Source organism: Balaenoptera musculus, chromosome 21, assembly GCF_009873245.2.
Source record: "Balaenoptera musculus isolate JJ_BM4_2016_0621 chromosome 21, mBalMus1.pri.v3, whole genome shotgun sequence".
In the NCBI taxonomy this organism is placed as follows: domain Eukaryota; kingdom Metazoa; phylum Chordata; class Mammalia; order Artiodactyla; family Balaenopteridae; genus Balaenoptera; species Balaenoptera musculus.
In genome coordinates, this window is record NC_045805.1 from 5,715,299 (window position 1) to 5,732,771 (window position 17,473).

Genomic DNA, 17,473 nt, shown 5'->3' on the forward strand with positions numbered 1-17,473 from the left:
CTCTAGCCATCACCACCGAAATCTTGGGGTAGCCCACATGCCAAAGCCTAAACACTTTCTCTGACCTTAATGGGTTATTTGTTATTCCTTAAAACTCATAAAAAACTCTTATATCATAGATCATCTCTGCCTCTGCTCACACTAGTCACTCTGTATGAAACTGTCCCCTCCCCTTTTCATTCCACAGATTTCCACGATCGTCTTAGAAATATCATTTAAACTTACTGAGCCCTATGTGTGTACACTGTTCCAGGCTCTTCACTCATTTAACTTGTTAATTTAATCCTTCAACACAACCCTGTGAGGTATATCCTATTTATTTCCATCTTTTACAAATAAAAGTGGTTAAATAACTTGCCCAAAGTCACATAACTAATAAAAAATAGACCTGGTGCTCCAAAGCCTCTGTCTTAACCAGTTCAAAATACTGCCTTATAAGATTCACATCAAAGGTCACCTCCTCTGAGAGGACTCCTACACTCCCTCAGGCCAAATTATTTGCTTCCTCCCTGATACTAATATATTTTTACCATGGCAGAGCTTTTCAGGGTGCATGATCTTTTTTCAGGTATTTATATCTCTGTACCTTCTATAAATAATCTAGTGCACAGCTGCCCAATAGATCTTCCTGCAGTGATACTGCGGTATCTGTGTTGTACAACGTGGTGGCCACAAGCCCCACGTGGCTACTGAGCAGTTGAAATGTAGCGAGTGTTACCCACTTTATTTTACTGAACTTTATTTAAATTTAAATCGGAACAGCCACGCGGGGCTAGTGGCTACCATATTGAATAGTGAAGACCTAGTGCATAGCAAAGCACCGAAGAATAATTCCTCAAAACAAAAGTTCACCAAGTGAATGAATCATCCGTGAAAAACACATTGGGCAAAGAAAAAACACTTGTATAGCTCCGTTTTTGTTTTTCTTTTTCACCACATACAGACTCACACTGGTTTACTTGATTAATAAACATGTCTATGAATAAACATTCAACCAAATATTATATAGCTCCACTCTCAAGATCTATCCCATATTTTATCTTGTGCAATAATGTGTATTACAAACCACCTTCTTTTTTTTACTGAAGACTTTTTAAAGGATGTTAACAACTCTGTGTAAATATTTAATTTATAATTGTCTGTCCCTGCTCTGCAATCCTTTTTTTTCCCCCTCTGTACTGTTCACTGATAAATCCCAAGTGACTATCTCAGGGCCTAGTAGGGACTCAATAAATATTTTTCGAATGAATGAATGAATCATGCCTACTGGGGCATCTTGGTGAAGTGTGAAAATCGAATTTACAAATCGCTTTCAAATATGTAATTTTTATGAACACAGTGTAATAATTAAGGAAATAAGTACGTTAAATTTTGTAGCCATTGAGCATCTATTCATTTTAATTCTGAAGATTTTTTTTCATTGGCATTTTGGAACAAAACCCTATCGTTTCCAATTTCCAAACAAAAACTGTCTTTGTCCTCTGAAAGGTCCTCACAACCTCCTCCAGATGCTTGACTGAAACTAGGCCTTCGACGGGGCAGAAACCACGATATTCAAAATGTTAGTTTCTAAGGGAGGGCTCTAAATCGGTTATTCTTCAGGCCAATTAAAACGGAGATTGAAAGCTCCGCCCAAGGCTTAAGCTCCCGGAACCGAGACCTCAGTGAGGCCAGGGAAGCGCGTCCGCCAACCCGGAGCCGCAGGACCCCAAACTGGAGGACCCGCGAGGCCCAGGGCGCCCGCGCCGAGGCCCCGCCCCACCGAGGCCCCGCCCCACCGAGGCCCCGCCCCCGGTGCTGCCATAGAAACCCAGAAAGCGCCATGGCTGCCGCCGGTCTGGGAGGAGAGCTTTTGACACTGCCGGCGGCTACCGTACCCAAGTCACCGTCACTTGCGCCACGTCCAGCCGCTCCCATCCGAGGGAGGCCTAAGAAGTGTCTGGTCTATCCGCATCCCCCGAAGAGCTCCCGCGTGTCTCCGTCGGTTCTGCGCTGGCTCCAGGGCCTGGATCTCAGCTTCTTCCCCAGAAACATCAGCAGGTGCTGGAGCAGGGCCGGCCCCCGCCGCCTGGCGGGAGCCTCGGTCGGAGCAGAGCAGCCCCGGGGTCCGCGCAGGGGCTTTCTCCTGGGATTGCCCCCGCCCACTCACCACACACACACACACACACACACACACACACACACTCCTTGCTTTCTTAGGGAGCTGACCTAAAAAAATAGGATGGAGCATTTCACTCAATCGATCAATCAATCAATCATTACATAGACTTGAGCTACTACAGACTGCTTTGGTGACTACAAAAAAAGTAAGAGTCCAGGCTCTTTCTTCAGAGACACTGGACATTAATACTAGTGGCCGTTAATATTTGCTCTGGGAGTGCAAACTAAATTCCATAAAAATAATGACTTTGTTGCAGGCAAGGAGTCTGGTTTACTAATTTCGGTATTCCTCGAGAAAGACACGCCTGAAAATTTCAGTGTGCGTAGGTATCACATGGGCATCTTGTTAAAATGCAGGTTCGATACAAATTAATAGTTTGGGGTTCATAAAAAGAACACCATGGCCTTTGGTGTGTGTCATCTTACCCAAAGGCTATTCCATAGCAGGTCCTCCTTGGAGCAATGGTCCAACAAAATTCTGTAAGTTGCTGTCAGTATAGGATATTAAATTGGTGTTAATGAACCGTAATCACAAACTGTGTAAGTAACTGCGTTTTATTTCATTTCCTTATTGTTATGGATCAGGGATTTTTCAAATGGCTTCCTGATAGCAGAAATATTCACTGTACACTACCCCCGGGACCTTACATTGTCATCCTTTAAAAATGGGACTTCTTTAAAAGTCAAGCTGGATAACTGGACACAGTTGGAAAAGGTAAATTAACAATCAATGACACTTTTAACTGTTGAAAAGTTTATGTTTGAAGAGGTGTATTCTTGAGGTCGTGGATTTCTCTGTATATGCGTGTGTGGCCGTGGTTTAGGACGCAATGCAGCTGGGTAGGCAGCTTGTTTCCTTGTATTGAAAAGAAGGTTATTAAAGTTTATGCCATGAGTCACCTGTGAAACTGAGCATACTCATTTCAGATTGGAGTGGGATATAATGGTTGATTTTCTTGCTGAGTAATAATAACTTTTAATAATTAACATGTTAAACCTCAAAGTATTAGTTGAGGATTAAAGCGGGATTAAAGTGAATTCACAGTAATTGGAGATTTTTATAGAACTTCTTATGGTGAAAGTATTCTCTTTCTACTATTCCAGTTCCTGGCGAGAAAAAAACTTAGATTACCTAAAGAACTAATCCACGGAACAATTCATTGTAAAGCCGGAGTACCTGAAATACTGATACAGGAGGTGTACACCTTGTTAACACATCGAGAGTGAGTTATTTGGAATTTTCTAGTAATATAATATGAAACTTTTGATAATATAAATCTTATTACTAAAATGGGGCTTGTCAACAATATTTATTTTTTTATTTCCAGAATTAAAAGTATCCAGGATGACCTTGTGAATTTCACAGACTACAGTTACCAGATGCAGTTGCCCCTGGTCTCCAGATCGACAGCTTCAAAGTCTATTAAAGATAACATTAGGTTATCAGAATTAATAGGCAATCCGAACAAGCTCAACAATGAACATAAAGTAGAGTTCCTCTTCCTTTTACAAATGTTGCAAAGAAAATTGAGCAGAAAACTGAATCCAAGTAAGTTTTCTTGGAAATGGTCAACTGGGTTCTTCCAAGCTTAACAAGGCTCTTCTTGAGCACAGATGAAAGAAAAGCCTGCCACTGTGCCCTGATTCATAGACTGTTGTAATTTCATCTACTGCGACTTTTATTGTCATTAATTCAGTCATACCTATTACCATATATGTATTCATATCTATCATATTATTTTGTGCTTTTAATTTGTTCTCTGTTTCTTGTTTTTGTCTTACCTATTTTTCTTCTTCTTTTGGACTGAACTTATATCCAAAGACTTTTTTCCTCCCTACGAATTTGGAAAATTATAAAATTTCTAGGGTAGCACTCTCTTTAGTGCTACCCTAGAAATTTTAACATGCATATTTATCTTAGTCTAAGAGTAGTATCTTTATTCTCTTCCTCAAACTGTAAGGACCTTACAACACTAGTACAACTGGCCACTCCCTACCAGCCCCCTCCCCACTTCAGTTCTTTTGCTGTTCAGCATTTTCGTTTTGTCAAGTTATTTTTTTAACACCGCAAAATCAGGTATCATTATTTTTTATACCGAATATTTGCTTACATTTAATCTATCTCACTATTACTTCCACTCACTGGGTCTTGTCGGAATTCCTGGAACGAAACACAACCATTCCGTTTAGTCATCAGTTTAAATGTCCACCTTAGTGCAAAGCTAACCTGTATCTCTGCTGTCTTCTTTGGAACACATTTTCTCTTTAGCCATGGATACCTCAACACTTTCGATTCTTGAACAGAATTCTGTTATCACCAGTGTTGATTTTTGAGACTGCTGATTTTAAGCAGCCAAAGTAATTAATTGTGATAATCACAGTTCTGGGAATGTTACTGACCAGGGTGGTGTTTAAGCATAAACAGGGCATGGCTGATGAGTAGAAACGACCTTAGACACGTCTTCCAGCCTCAGCGAGGGTGAGCTGCTGAGTAGGTGATCTTTAGAAGCACAGTGAAACTGATGCCCAAGTGCTGCAGTTGATAGAATTAGTTAATAAGAAATACGGGAAGCATGAAAAATAATTTTGTCACTATTTTTATAGTATAAAAATGTTTGCAAAATGAAATAGATACTGTATGGTTTCATTTATATGAAATATAAAAACATGTAAAGCTAACCTATGATGATAGAAGTCAAGGCAGAGTTTTAGTTTTAGGGTACTGTATGGGAGAGACAGGAAGGGATTTTGGGGTGCTAGCACTAAACTATTTCTGGATCTGGGTGATGGCATCCCAGGTATGTATTCACTCCAAAAATTCATCAAACTGTAAACATACGATTTGTTCATTTTTTCTGTACATATATTACTATTGAATGAAAGCTTATTGGGACTTCCAGTGGTTAAGACTCCGTGCTTCCAATGCAGGGGACGTGGGTTCAATCCCTGGTGAGGGAACTAAGATCCCACATGCTGTGTGGCCAAAATATTTTTTAAAAATAAAATAAAAAATAAATTGGCTGAATTAAAAAAAAAAAAAAGCTTAACAAAAGACTAATAGGAACATAGGGATACTGTCTTTAAAGTAACTTTTTTAAAGCAACTATTTTGTGCATCAGAGATGTGAACCATGATGGAGAGGGTTATTAACCTATGTAACCACACTGCTCTCAGGAATATGATACAACAGATGTCTAAATAATTTGCTTAATTTAAAATTGTGGTGTCATATTTTGACCATGGCCATAGTGAATTTTAAAGAAAGAATTTTTGTTTACATTTTATAGAATGGTTTGAGGTCAAACCAACAGTGGGAGAATCGACTTTCAGTCATGGTCCTGCCCAAGCCTCTGGGTGCAAATGTAATTCAGTCATTTCGAAGGAAAGAGTTGCTCCTGTGTGTTGTAAGTTTTTTAAAAAGTTTTTTCACTTGTTAAAAATGATGTTTTTGTTTTATTTTGTTTGTTTAAAATTTCAAAATAGTTAAAATGTGGTCTAGGCATTCAGTCTAGAACGGTGCAGTAGGTTGATGTGTGTGCCTTTGGATAGGTGGCGGGAGCACGCTGTCCGCTAAGAACCAGTCACAACAGGGGAACATCCCAGGCCCGCGTTTCCCCGCCTGCTACTATAGGAGCCATTTCAATTCCCATTTCAGCTTGAAAAAGTGCGTCTGAAACAGGGGAAGCTCGTTGGCAGAGCTCAAAGCTCAATCCTCTAGCAGCTGGATGATGAATCAGTCCTAAGGCAGATACGGACAACCTGCACACCTAGACTTCCCCATCACTTGTTTTACAAGAAGCCACGAGTTTAAATCCTGTTAATTCAGAAAGCACTCAACACCATAGCAAACTGTAGCCAAACATGGGCCAAAGGCAGCCTCTGCCTGACTTTTTGGTATAGCCTGCAAGTTAAGAATGGTTTTTATATGTTTAAATGGTTGACAACATATACCAAAATTGCACATAATGGTACTGAAATCACAGGCTGTTCATCTGAAAAGCTTCTAATTATCAAATAGAGTGGCAAAAATTAATTGTAAGAAAGGTTGTTACCTTTTTTTTTTTAACACTTAAGTTCCTCTCTTTGTTTACCTAAATCTAGCATCTAGCAAAATAATGCGTCAAGGGAATGTAGATTTCTTAGTTGTCATTGGCCCCTCATATTAGAACTGAGTCACCTAAAGAGTCTGAGTGGCCGGCTTGGACGCCTCAGCGCAGAATTCTAGAAACCGAATTATGAATTCTGTATATTTGCCAAATCTAAGCACTATTAAAATCACGGCACTGTTGCCTCACCTGCTTTCTGAAGCAACATCCAAAAATAGTTGAGTCATATTCAGTATCAGATGCACCAAAATAAGCCCTGGGTATTTTTAGGCTCCGCCGATGACTTTTGGAGATGGTGGCATTCAGGTTCTGTATTTCCGACTACTATAATGCATGCTTTAAATATTCTGTTTACCAGGCACTTAGACTAACTTGTGCTCAGCCTGTTGCCAATCGTTCTGCATATGTCTGGTATGTTAGAAACACAGATGGTCGTATACATATTTAATAACCACAAATGGAGTTTAATTTTGTTTATTTAAATATTACACCAAATACAGGTAATGGTGGCAATCCACTTAAAGAAATTCACGTGAAGCAAGCTGGAAAACATTCTTTTGACTCTGTGAAACCTATCAGAAACATGGAAAAGGAACCCAGAAGAGCACCTGTCTAATGGGCTTTGAAGAAGCGATGCCACCACCTCTTGCCACTCTAAAGGGATACAATCACCTAGTCTTGGATATATTTCAATAATAAGTAAATTAAAGGGTGTCTTATCTATAGTTGGGCTGAAGAACGTATTTTTTAATTCAATTCAACAACCATTTATTCAACACCTGCACCTAGTAGTGTTGAAAATACAAAATCAGTTTAATTAGTATAGAATGAACAAAAATAATTTTAAAGGTACAGTTAAACATAATTCACCATGACGAGTAAGAATTCTTTCTCATAAATTTTGTAGGAATGGCGAATCTACTTTGTAATATGTTTTCCTCACTAGAAAGAAAAGAGCCATGCTACTAATATGCCTGATATTATTTATTTACACGTCATGTTCATCAACAAAATTTATTCTGAATGATTATTGCTATTATACATAGGCCCATAGACAATCTTGCCCACTTCCATAAATAACTTTACTTAAGCCATTAAAAAAAAATAGTCATCTTTCCTTTTGATACTGAGTTGTGGGGAAGGAAAATCATGTTTTACTTGGAATTTCATTCTGGTGTTTAGCAAACAATTTAGTTTGATTAAAAAAAATGCCTCCTGCTTGCTGCCATGCCCCATATTTTTACTGAAGGGAAACAAAAGCAGTGATATCCTGAAAGACTGATGATATTTCATATATTCTTGGTAATTTAAAATTCATATTTGGAAAATTTTCTTCAAGTGGAATTTTTCATGTTTTTATGCTATCTCATTAATAGTGTCATTTGACTTCCAAGATGAGTATTACTAATGCTGAATTCCATGATATGCTTGTCAATTTCCAACAAAACTCTATTAGTTTTTCTGCATTTTTGAAGGCTTAGAGAGTTTAATTAGAATTTCTACCTCCAGAGACTTCCTTGTTTAATCTTACCTTTCTGGATAGGTAATATTTAGTAAAAGAAATTAACGAGAGCCCTGATGAAATCGATGACTTCTTGGGAAAGGTTTAGAAAATTATGAGAATAATTTTTAAGCCATAAAATATAGTTCCTTAGGAAAGGATTTTAGAAACAAGTCTTCTGAAGCTCAGCTAGAAAAACGTCCAGAGAAAAGGATTAGATTTGGATAAACAGTCAAATAATAAATTTCTTTATTCTCTTGACTCTGTGCTCCATCTCCTGAAAAAGCTAATCACTCATGGCCTGACCTTGGTTAAGTTCCCAAGACCCCTGTGGGACCTACGGAGAGTTTTGAAAATACAGGAGAGTCTGGAAGCTTCATTTCATAGTGACTAAGGAAATGAAGGAAGCGGGGATATGGTGAAAGTAGGTAACGTCAAGAGCTTCTTAAGATGAGTTGTGTCAACAGAAGCCAACACTTCAGGCAAATCTAAGGAAGGTCATTTTCTTCACAAAGATCTTTGACAGAAGGAAGCAGTGAACTATTCTAGGAGCTACAGCAGCCCCTATAGGAACAGAACCTTTCAATCAATTGGCAGAATGCTTATCACGGGAATGGAAGCCTCTGTGATATGCTGTTTGTATTAATTAGTAAGCCTCTTTTTTCTCTCTTTTATACTAATTCTGGGGTTTATTGTAGTCAGTGTTTCTTACAAGTGGATAATCATCCTCGTGAACAGTCCAATCACATGATTTTTCTAGGTTTCTAAGCAGGGTAATAACCCAGATGGACAGCACAGCCCTTCATACCTCTGATGACTTTAACCCAGAATTTAGCGAGAGATGGTGTCCTCTCTATGGTGGTCCTAGGGACAAGACTAATGTTCATCTTAGCAGTTAACTGTGTCATATCTGGCTTTAACTGCAGTATTTATTAAAATCATTGTCTAATGAGACTTCTTTCATAAAAGCATACTTAAACTTGCAAACTAATTTGTCCACATTATCAGTAATATGGACACCTTCAAATAAACACAAGTTCATGTTCTTTGTTTGGGTTTTCATGCATACTAAATATAACAATGAAATTTAACTTTATAAATTTTTAAAACTTTTGTTTTTCATATTAAGACATACAGATCAACATAGTCAAATGACATTTTATGAAGAATTAATAGTCATAATATTAAGGTGTAGAACATTGTTGAAGTCAAGGAATAATAGAATTGCATTTGAATCAATCATATTTAGGTTTTAGACAAATATTGGGTTATACCTCAATGGTCTTCATGTGATAAAGTGTTGTAAGATCTTTTTCATACTTTATACATTAAAATATTATTTCCTGCATTCATTAAAAATACAGAAGAATGTAACAATTGTTTATATATGTATAACTTAATATCTTTGAAGTATTTAAAGCACAAATTTAGGGTTTTTAATCTATTTTAAAACAAAACAGAGAATGATAGTAGGATTTAGACTGACACTTTTTAAGAGAGGAGATTTCAGTACATATATGCCAATTAATAATACCTCTCACCTAAAAAAAAAAAAAATCTGAATTACACGTATCACCAAGGGTTAAAAAGTACTTCTCAGATACGATTTACATTACCCATTGCATCTCTGAGTTGTATACATTCTCTTCTATAATATTAACTATTTTCTTTATAAAATGGAATTTTAGGCTAAAATGCTTTTTTTGTGGAGTTAGAAGTAGGTCAGTGTGATAGACAGGTACATAATATATATTGTTTTCTGTTTTAAGAAGCTTAAGAAAAATTTTAAAGTATTTAAATGCAACAAGTTTAAAGATAATAAAAACCACCATTATTCTAGTTATATGAGCTCACTCCCTAATTAGACAAAACATCTGTATTATAAATCTTGTAAAACAGCTTGAGTATCAAAGTACTATTCTTCCTAGTGTGCATTCATTTCATAAATTTCGAAGTCAGAATTCTAGTACAATTGAAATACTTGTCGTCACGCCTCAGGCTTTTTAAAAATATCAACAGATGTACTATTTTAATAAATATTTTTAAAACTTGAATTTACATAATATATCCCAAATTTCGACTAATATCCTATTTACTTACAGAAATTTATTTGAAACTAATTTTCATCAAATAAATTGTTTATTATAACTGTATTATAATGTAACTTGATTAGAGATTATGTGAATATTAAATACATTAATCAAAATTAATATTCATAAATACCAAATATCTTTTAAAATAGTGAATTGTCATCAAATGCAAATTTTCACATAGATTTCACTGCATTTTGTGTTTTTCACCTCCAATTTTTTTCATGCTTATATAGCCTATTCCTTTATAATTAGACATTTGAGTTTCAGCTACAGAACTTGGGAATGTTTTCTCTTTAAAAAAATAAAACTCAAAAGTCCTTTGCGTACCCATTTATTGATATATATTAAACTTGTAACTGAAAACTTCGATTAAATATGAGCTAAAACTAGTGGTTTACTGTACATTTTATAGAGGACAATACCAGTGTCTGTTAACTTGAAGACCAGTTGTACACACCTTACATTTCGATTCTTCAAGATATTCAGTCACGCAAATACTCTAAGCACCTGCTGCACGTCAAGCACTAGTCTAGGTGTTGCACTATTTTATAAGTTTCAGTGTTTCAACAATAGAATATTTGGTACCTTTTGTGCTTTGTGAAAAGTTTATATGCTCTTTTAGATTTGTCAGTCCTTTAAATCAATTTTTTTTTTTAATTACACTATAGTAGGTGTGCTTTATTTATTTATTTATGGCTGTGTTGGATCTTCGTTTCTGTGCGAGGGCCTTCTCTAGTTGCAGCAAGCGGGGGCCACTCTTCATCGCGGTGCGCGGGCCTCTCACTGTCACGGCCTCTCTTGTTGCGGAGCACAGGCTCCAGACGCGCAGGCTCAGCAATTGTGGCTCACGGGCCCATTTGCTCCGCGGCATGTGGGATCTTCCCAGACCAGGGCTTGAACCCGCGTCCCCTGCATTGGCAGGCAGACTCTCAACCACTGCGCCACCAGGGAAGCCCTGTCAGTCCTTTATAATTTAAATATTACCTTCCTCCCAAATAAGGAGACACCTATTTTTCCTTGAAATTATATAAATATTTTATTTGTTGAAGTTAACGAATAAAATCAACTGTGAGTCCCCACTTCCCACCTCCTCCTCCAGACCTTTGGCTCTTGGACAACAAAGGCTAAAGGTAATACTAACCAGAAAAAGGTCTTTAAAAAAACAATTAAGTGTGAGAAAAACCTTCTGTCAAAATGGGTTGAGCCGTATTCCAGTCCCCAAAGGGGAGAATGGGTTCACCTTTGCCCACATCAGAGCATCATTCAAGGAGATCGTGGATTTCCCATCTTCAAGGAAAAATACAGGGCCCTGCACAGTGAGAGTTAAGGGAAGAGAAGATGAGATTATGAATTTGCAATATGTTTTTAAACTTCCAGAAACAGACTCACGCTAATAAAAAACCACTGGTGATATTTAAGCAACACTGATAGGAAATTTAAAAATAAGGGAACAATGAGATTCTTTGAATTGCCACCAAATAGAGAAACATTTTAAAATATCTTAACATTATGCCCTGATGTCTTTCAAAATAGAATTTAGTCTTATAATTTGAATTCTTTAATTACAATGGCACTGTCAGTGGCAATAGGTATTGCTAACCTATTAATTACTACAAAGTTAACATTTGTAAAGGCATATATGCCTAATAATAGACTTTAATATACTTCACTCTTTTAATCATACAGCCTATATCAATACAGCTGGGTAAATTATTTCAGCCAGAAATTCAACCTGCTCTCCAGAAGATGAAAAATACACTGCTATATATGTGTATATATAATTTAAAGTCCTGTCAACCCTGTGATTTACTAGAATATCTATAATTTAGTTACCTCAGCTATTTTGTATGTCGAGGGTAGTTCTGAAGAACTAAATCCAAAAAAGACTTTCAATGTGTATCTCCCAGCTCTTAGAAGGAAAAGCATGATTTTACAAACACAAAATGGAATAAAAACTTACTTTCTTCATTACTTTCTAAAGTTATCAGGTGTTTTATCATGATTTCAAATGATAACAGCTTGTTGTTGGTAAATTATTTCTAGATATTAGAAAATCCATTACACCAAGTAGGCAGCTTCCTATTTACAGGTACTTGAAATTTTAGTTTTAAGCAGAACACACTGATTTTCTGCAGGAACAGAAATATCCTAGGAGGGTAGCCCCCCCTCTGAATCAGTCATTTGCGCCCTAGTGTATGTAAGATAATGAGTAGATCCTTTCCTAATGTGTGTGTGAGTGCAGAGAGGTTAGCCTGTGGAGGTCATCCGTGTGTCTCAGATGGAGAAAAAGTCCTGAAGAGGAGAAACAGGAAAGTGTCGAGCTCTAGAAGTACATGCAAGGCGGTGAGTGGCACTGAAAATGTATTCTGAAAACTGCATAATGGTTTTTGCTCATAATCATAAGTTCTTGAATTTACTGCTTTGGTTCTTTATCTCTGAACATAAGTGGGTAAGCACGTATACAACTATGTGTTCTGTCTGTGGTTTGGAATATATTGCTGTGTTCTGAAGACTTAGTTTGTTTCCGGCGTCAAGTCAAGCTATAGTTAGAGTTTACATTAGCAGCAAGATATTTAATTGGAGTGATTATCCCCCCACGTACCTTTCTCCATTGACCTGGCATGTCAGTGTTAGAAATGTAATTAGCTACGTTACATCAGAAATACAAGAATCCACTTAGTAAAATGTGAATGTGCCCAAGAGGTGGCATTCTTTTAGTCCCACCTGGTCTCCATTAGCATTTCATGGGGATTCAGCTTTGTTCACTTCCTGGGGACACCTACAACCGGTCCTGGCTCTGGGATGATGAAGACTCCTCTATTTTCTGGAGATAATGGCACCCCTGGGTCACACTGGGAGGCTCTGGCATCGTTCACCATCATTACTTTGACGGGGCATGAGGGACCATTCCTTGGGAATTAGCCATCCCTCATGATTGATCCCCGTAATTTTTAATTGCTGAAAAGTTCAGTAAGTCAGTGTAAGAATATGCATAATATATCAATGATATATTATACATCGAACAGTTTTTAATTGCTTTCTTTGTGTTTATAAAATACAAATGGAGACTATAAAGTTAAATTTAATCTACTGAGATATAATAATTTGTAACTGTATTGATTGTTGCTTTGTCTTTCTTATTTAATTTCCCTAAGGATATGATCTATATGTCTTTTAAAACATTTGTTACTAAGTATATCTATTATATGAATTGCTTTTATGATAACAGTACAATGACTATGTCTCTGAATTTATTTCAAGGAGAGACAAAACATTTATACCAAATATGGAAGCATTAAGGGCAATATTTTCTCACTGGGCCTCAGGTCTCTTTATAGGTACCTACTTTTATTCAGGTTGTGCTTATTTTAAGATCACATTTCAAAAACTAATGAAACAAATAAAAAAGATGAACGTGCACAATTTATGCCTGACATTACACTGTACCTGGATTTTTAATCCTGTGAGACAAGAGATGTGAATATCAGAATGGCTGGGAAGGTTTGATCCGGTCACATAATCTGGTCCAATAATTCCCCTGAGTGGTTCTTCTTTTAGTCTCTTCAGTAAAGTTGCATAAACCGCTCTTTGTGAATCAGAAGGGGGTGTATATGGAGATTCTTCTGATGATCTATATTTTCAACAGATATTCCATTTTTAGTTTTATAGAATCACAGGGTTGTTAAGGTTTAGATTAAAAAACAGTCCCTGATGGGGCTTCCCTGGTGGCGCAGTGGTTGAGAATCTGCCTGCCAATTCAGGGGACACGGGTTCGAGCCCTGGTCTGGGAAGATCCCACATGCCGCGGAGCAACTGGGCCCGTGAGCCACAATTACTGAGCCTGCGCGTCTGGAGCCTGTGCTCCGCAACAAGAGAGGCCGCGATAGTGAGAGGCCCACGCACCGCGATGAAGAGTGGCCCCTGCTCTCCGCAACTGGAGAAAGCCCTCGCACAGAAACGAAGACCCAACACAGCCATAAATAAATAAATTAAAAAAAAAAAAAGGGGTGGGGTAAAAAGCAGTCCCTGATGATTATTTATTTCTCCTTTATAAAACATGGCAAATCAACTTTAGACTCAGTTTACAGTAAAATGAAGGACTTAAAAAAGGCAGGAAAGAGCGTTGTAAATTATTACTGACTATATGCTAAACAACCCAAGATTCATTATCCTGCCAAGATAAATAATGAGACAACCGAATTTTCAATCAGTTTGTCTGTAATATTAAGTGATACCTTCTGTATTCCAATTTTTATATCACATTCACTCACCGGTTGATGGACTGTGTACAAGCTCTCCACGCATCCAATTCCTCAGAAAGGTGTTCAATCTTTATAGGCACTGACACCTTCTGACGTTTCAATAGCTGACTGAAACATGTGAAAAAGAAATTAACATCTGCCATCCAAGACAAAGATAGCAAAAGAGCAAATGAACTTTAAATAACTGCCATTTCAGATTTAACAACTGTTGTTCACAAATCTATGTGTATATGTAAATATATACATGTAGGGGTGTGTGTGTGTGTGTGTGCAAGTCCCTGGGAGGTCAGAAACATTCAATAAATATTGGTTGGATGACAGGCCGAGCATTGCTGAGTAACAGCCACGGCCAGCTACGGTGTGGTCCAGTGTGTCTCCGTATTAAAGATGACTCTTAGAAAGCAAGTGGAACAGTAAGAGAAGAATGTCAATTAGCGGAAAGCAATGGAAATGCTGATTTCAATCCTTTAAAGACGGGGATGTGTGAAAACAAGCAGTGAGACGGCGACAGCAGTGATTCATCACATCTGCGTATAGAAAACCGGAAATCAGATACAATGTTGTGTTAATTATGAGGCTGGAGATAAGGAATTGCTAGTCCTAGTTCCCATAAGTGACAAACTCACTATGTTTTTCAAGGAACTAGTTGGTTGAAATTTAAAAGTAAAAGCTGTTTAGGAGATAAAAAGAAAGAGAACATAAGACCTCACAGATGATATAAGACTAAAAGTAAGCATTTCTATCATTTATATCTTATGTTTAATTCTTGCTGGTTGTCATCATTCTGCTGGGACACGATCAGAATTGGTGAGAAAAAATATATAAATACCCTCCCCACACACACACGTACCCCTAACATTTCAGTAATATTATCTCAAATCAGTTGGTAGCTTGTTTTTTTTCAACCTCAAATTATTGACTTGAAAATTTTGTATTGATAACGTAGCCTGGCTCCAAAACAAATTCGTTAAATCATACGGTTTCCCCGTCTACACTTCTGCACTTGGTAGTACTTTGTCTGCCCAGTAGTTTTTGATGATCTACTGTAGAGAGAGCATTGTTAAAGAGTGAGTAGAAAAGTCAAAGTAACTAGGTGGAGAGGGCACTGTGAAAATACCAGAGAAAAGCTTACATGTGTACGGGGAGTCACAAGTGTTTCAGTTTGGCTGGAGTAGAGAACATGTAGAAGGACACAGTGGGTGATAAGGACGGACTTTGACTTCTGTGGAATTTCAAAGTAAGACTAAGGATGTAAAATGTTATCTGTTCACTAGTGGGGAGTCTCACCGTCAGGGAGGCTAATGCAACCGTTGTAGGGGTGACAGGAGGAGGGGGGTAGGGTCACTAGAGGAAGGGCTACCACAGGGGACAGTTAGTGAAGACAGTAACTGTGGGTCCCAGAGAATGAGAAACGTGCGGGTGTGGGAATTTACTGCGTAATTGGATGTTGACGGTGAGGAAGAACACCTAATCCTGATTCTGGACAACAGAAGTATAATGACATCATCAGAAGAAAGAGCAAACCCAGGAGGAATAGATGTGAGAAGGAAGATGGCTTTAATTCTGAGCGCACTGAGGTCAGGGAGCTGCTGGGCGTCCAGCCAGGCGCTGTGCCTGCGTACAGAAGGGTGAGTTGTCCGCACAGAGGTGAGAGGGTGGGTTCAGAGGGACAGAGTACAGGCAGGTCCGGGAGCTCGCGTTTCTCCCTCTGAACTAACACGTTTCTAACCCAGCCACACTGTCTCAAGTCTCTCCTGCCTTAGGAATAAAATGCCTTCCTTGTATTGGTGATATTTTTTCAAGGGACCATTTTCTCTCTTTCATTACCAAAGTCATATAGAGCTGAACACAGCTCATCAAATAATATTAATTCCATGTGATACATCCTACTGTTCTCACAATATATTTTCTAAATAGTGTTAAAAGTTGCTTTTGAATTGTGGTCATGCTGCCGGCGTAGATCTCTCCTTGAGAGCCCTGACAGCAGGAATCTCTGCTGCCCCCGGTCAGGCCCACAGCTACACCAGACCTCCCCACCAGGGGCACTGGATTTTATTTTTGAGTATGAGAAGCTTTAAGCACAATGGCTGATGTTCAGCAAGCTGTTAGAAAACACAGGAGTTTGGCAGGTAGGTTATACCTGAATACAATATACTTCGCATTTTTCCACTGCAGAGATGGGAAAGCTAAAATACACAGTTTTTCATCTTCCTTTGAAAGTAGGGTTACACAGTCCTGGCCAGGGGGTTGTAGGTGCACAGCCCTAAGCAAGACTTTCCTTCCTGAATCAAAGGGTCCTGCCCTCTGTGGTCTCCATCCTTTCACCCTTACCACTCCTTCTGCTTCGAATGTAGACCTAATACCCAGAGGGCTGGGAGCTACCTGGTAACCCTGGGTCACTCAGGCAAGAGGAAGGAAGACAAGAATGTCGGAGCCGAAAGAACGGAAGAATCCAGATCCTCGATGGAATCTGCCCGAGAATGCCTACCTCAAGTGTCCTGACACAAGACCAGGAAACCTTAGTGTTTAAGCTAGAATTAGGATTTCTATTATTTACACCCCAGTTCACTGCTAATTCATATCGTTCACTGCTGCTTTATTATGAAGCACATGCTTAGTAAATAAATGGATGAGTGCAAGATGTATTTGTTGCTTCTACGATGCACTTAGACGCTAACCGTCTCAGTGAAAGGCACTTCTCTAATTTCACAGTAGAAGAGAACCTGCTTTTACCTCGTGTACTCATAAAGTGCCGGGACGATGCTTTGGTACTGTCTTCTGATAGCCAGCAAAGCACCAACGTACCCACACAATATCAGCAATTCGTTTCGAGCTCTAAAAGAGAATATATTTATTTTTAAAGATGCCATAACTTGAGGTACAGCACATTGCTCTCATATACAGTTATTGTACTTGTGTCTCTGTATTTTGATGGGTGACATTTATAGCAAAACATGCTTAGAAAATTTTCTAAACTTGAAGATGTTTTATTCATCAGTTAACTCCTATTCAGACATGTACACAATAACATAAATTGCATTTTGAAATAAAAGTCTTTAAATAATATTTAACTCTGCCTTCTTGTTTTTCTCTCTTCCTTGTCTGTTCCTTCATGTAATTTCTCCCCGAGTAATGCACTGGGTCGGATTGACGGATTCCTGGCATACTGTGCAGACTGCAGGGAACGGCAGAGAACACCTCCTGCACACCCAGCTGGGGAAGCTTGCCAAAGTTTCACAGGCTCTGCACCATCTTTTCCACATGGCATTGCAACAAAAATAGCCCAAAACCTCTAGTATAAATATATGTGGTCTCGGGATTTTAGTTACATGGATAACAATGTCCTTAAAT

General features: G+C 38.3%; 2 protein-coding genes across 8 annotated transcripts in view; one reads left to right on the plus strand and one right to left on the minus strand.

Annotated features, from left to right (window-relative positions):
- The first annotated feature begins 1,822 nt into the window (after window positions 1-1,822).
- SPATA4 (spermatogenesis associated 4) lies at window positions 1,823-9,780 on the plus strand. 2 transcript variants are annotated; one of them, XM_036838493.1, is made up of 6 exons: window positions 1,823-2,040; window positions 2,746-2,875; window positions 3,265-3,383; window positions 3,489-3,709; window positions 5,448-5,564; window positions 6,767-9,780. In XM_036838493.1, exons 1-6 carry the CDS (start codon window positions 1,823-1,825, stop codon window positions 6,880-6,882), a joined length of 921 nt encoding a protein of 306 aa, XP_036694388.1. In that variant the 3' UTR covers window positions 6,883-9,780. The 2 variants fall into 2 exon arrangements, with proteins under 2 accessions (XP_036694388.1, XP_036694389.1); XM_036838494.1 differs by lacking the exon at window positions 1,823-2,040 and adding an exon at window positions 2,215-2,640.
- Window positions 9,781-10,860: 1,080 nt separating this feature from the next.
- Window positions 10,861-17,473, minus strand: part of WDR17 (WD repeat domain 17) — a 94,990-nt gene continuing 88,377 nt past the window's right edge. For 4 of the 6 annotated variants that reach the window (XM_036838485.1, XM_036838489.1, XM_036838488.1 and 1 more), the window contains 4 exons: window positions 16,856-16,957; window positions 14,132-14,230; window positions 13,308-13,491; window positions 10,861-11,169 (listed from right to left, as the gene is read on the minus strand). In XM_036838485.1, the coding sequence (XP_036694380.1) occupies window positions 11,050-11,169; window positions 13,308-13,491; window positions 14,132-14,230; window positions 16,856-16,957 (505 nt within the window). In that variant the 3' untranslated portion in view covers window positions 10,861-11,049. Of the gene's footprint in view, window positions 11,170-12,584; window positions 12,819-13,307; window positions 13,492-14,131; window positions 14,231-16,855; window positions 16,958-17,473 lie in introns of all 6 variants that reach the window. The other 2 variants (XR_005018148.1, XM_036838487.1) reach the window with 2 other exon arrangements.

What these genes read in the sequence shown, in the direction of transcription:
- SPATA4 (XM_036838493.1), top strand. Translation starts at nt 1,823, where the DNA reads ATGGCTGCCGCCGGTCTGGGAGGAGAGCTTTTGACACTGCCGGCGGCT. An exon ending in ACTGGACACAGTTGGAAAAG is followed by an intron (nt 2,876 to 3,264) that starts GTAAATTAACAA and finishes CTACTATTCCAG; the next exon opens with TTCCTGGCGAGAAAAAAACT. An exon ending in GAGCAGAAAACTGAATCCAA is followed by an intron (nt 3,710 to 5,447) that starts GTAAGTTTTCTT and finishes TACATTTTATAG; the next exon opens with AATGGTTTGAGGTCAAACCA.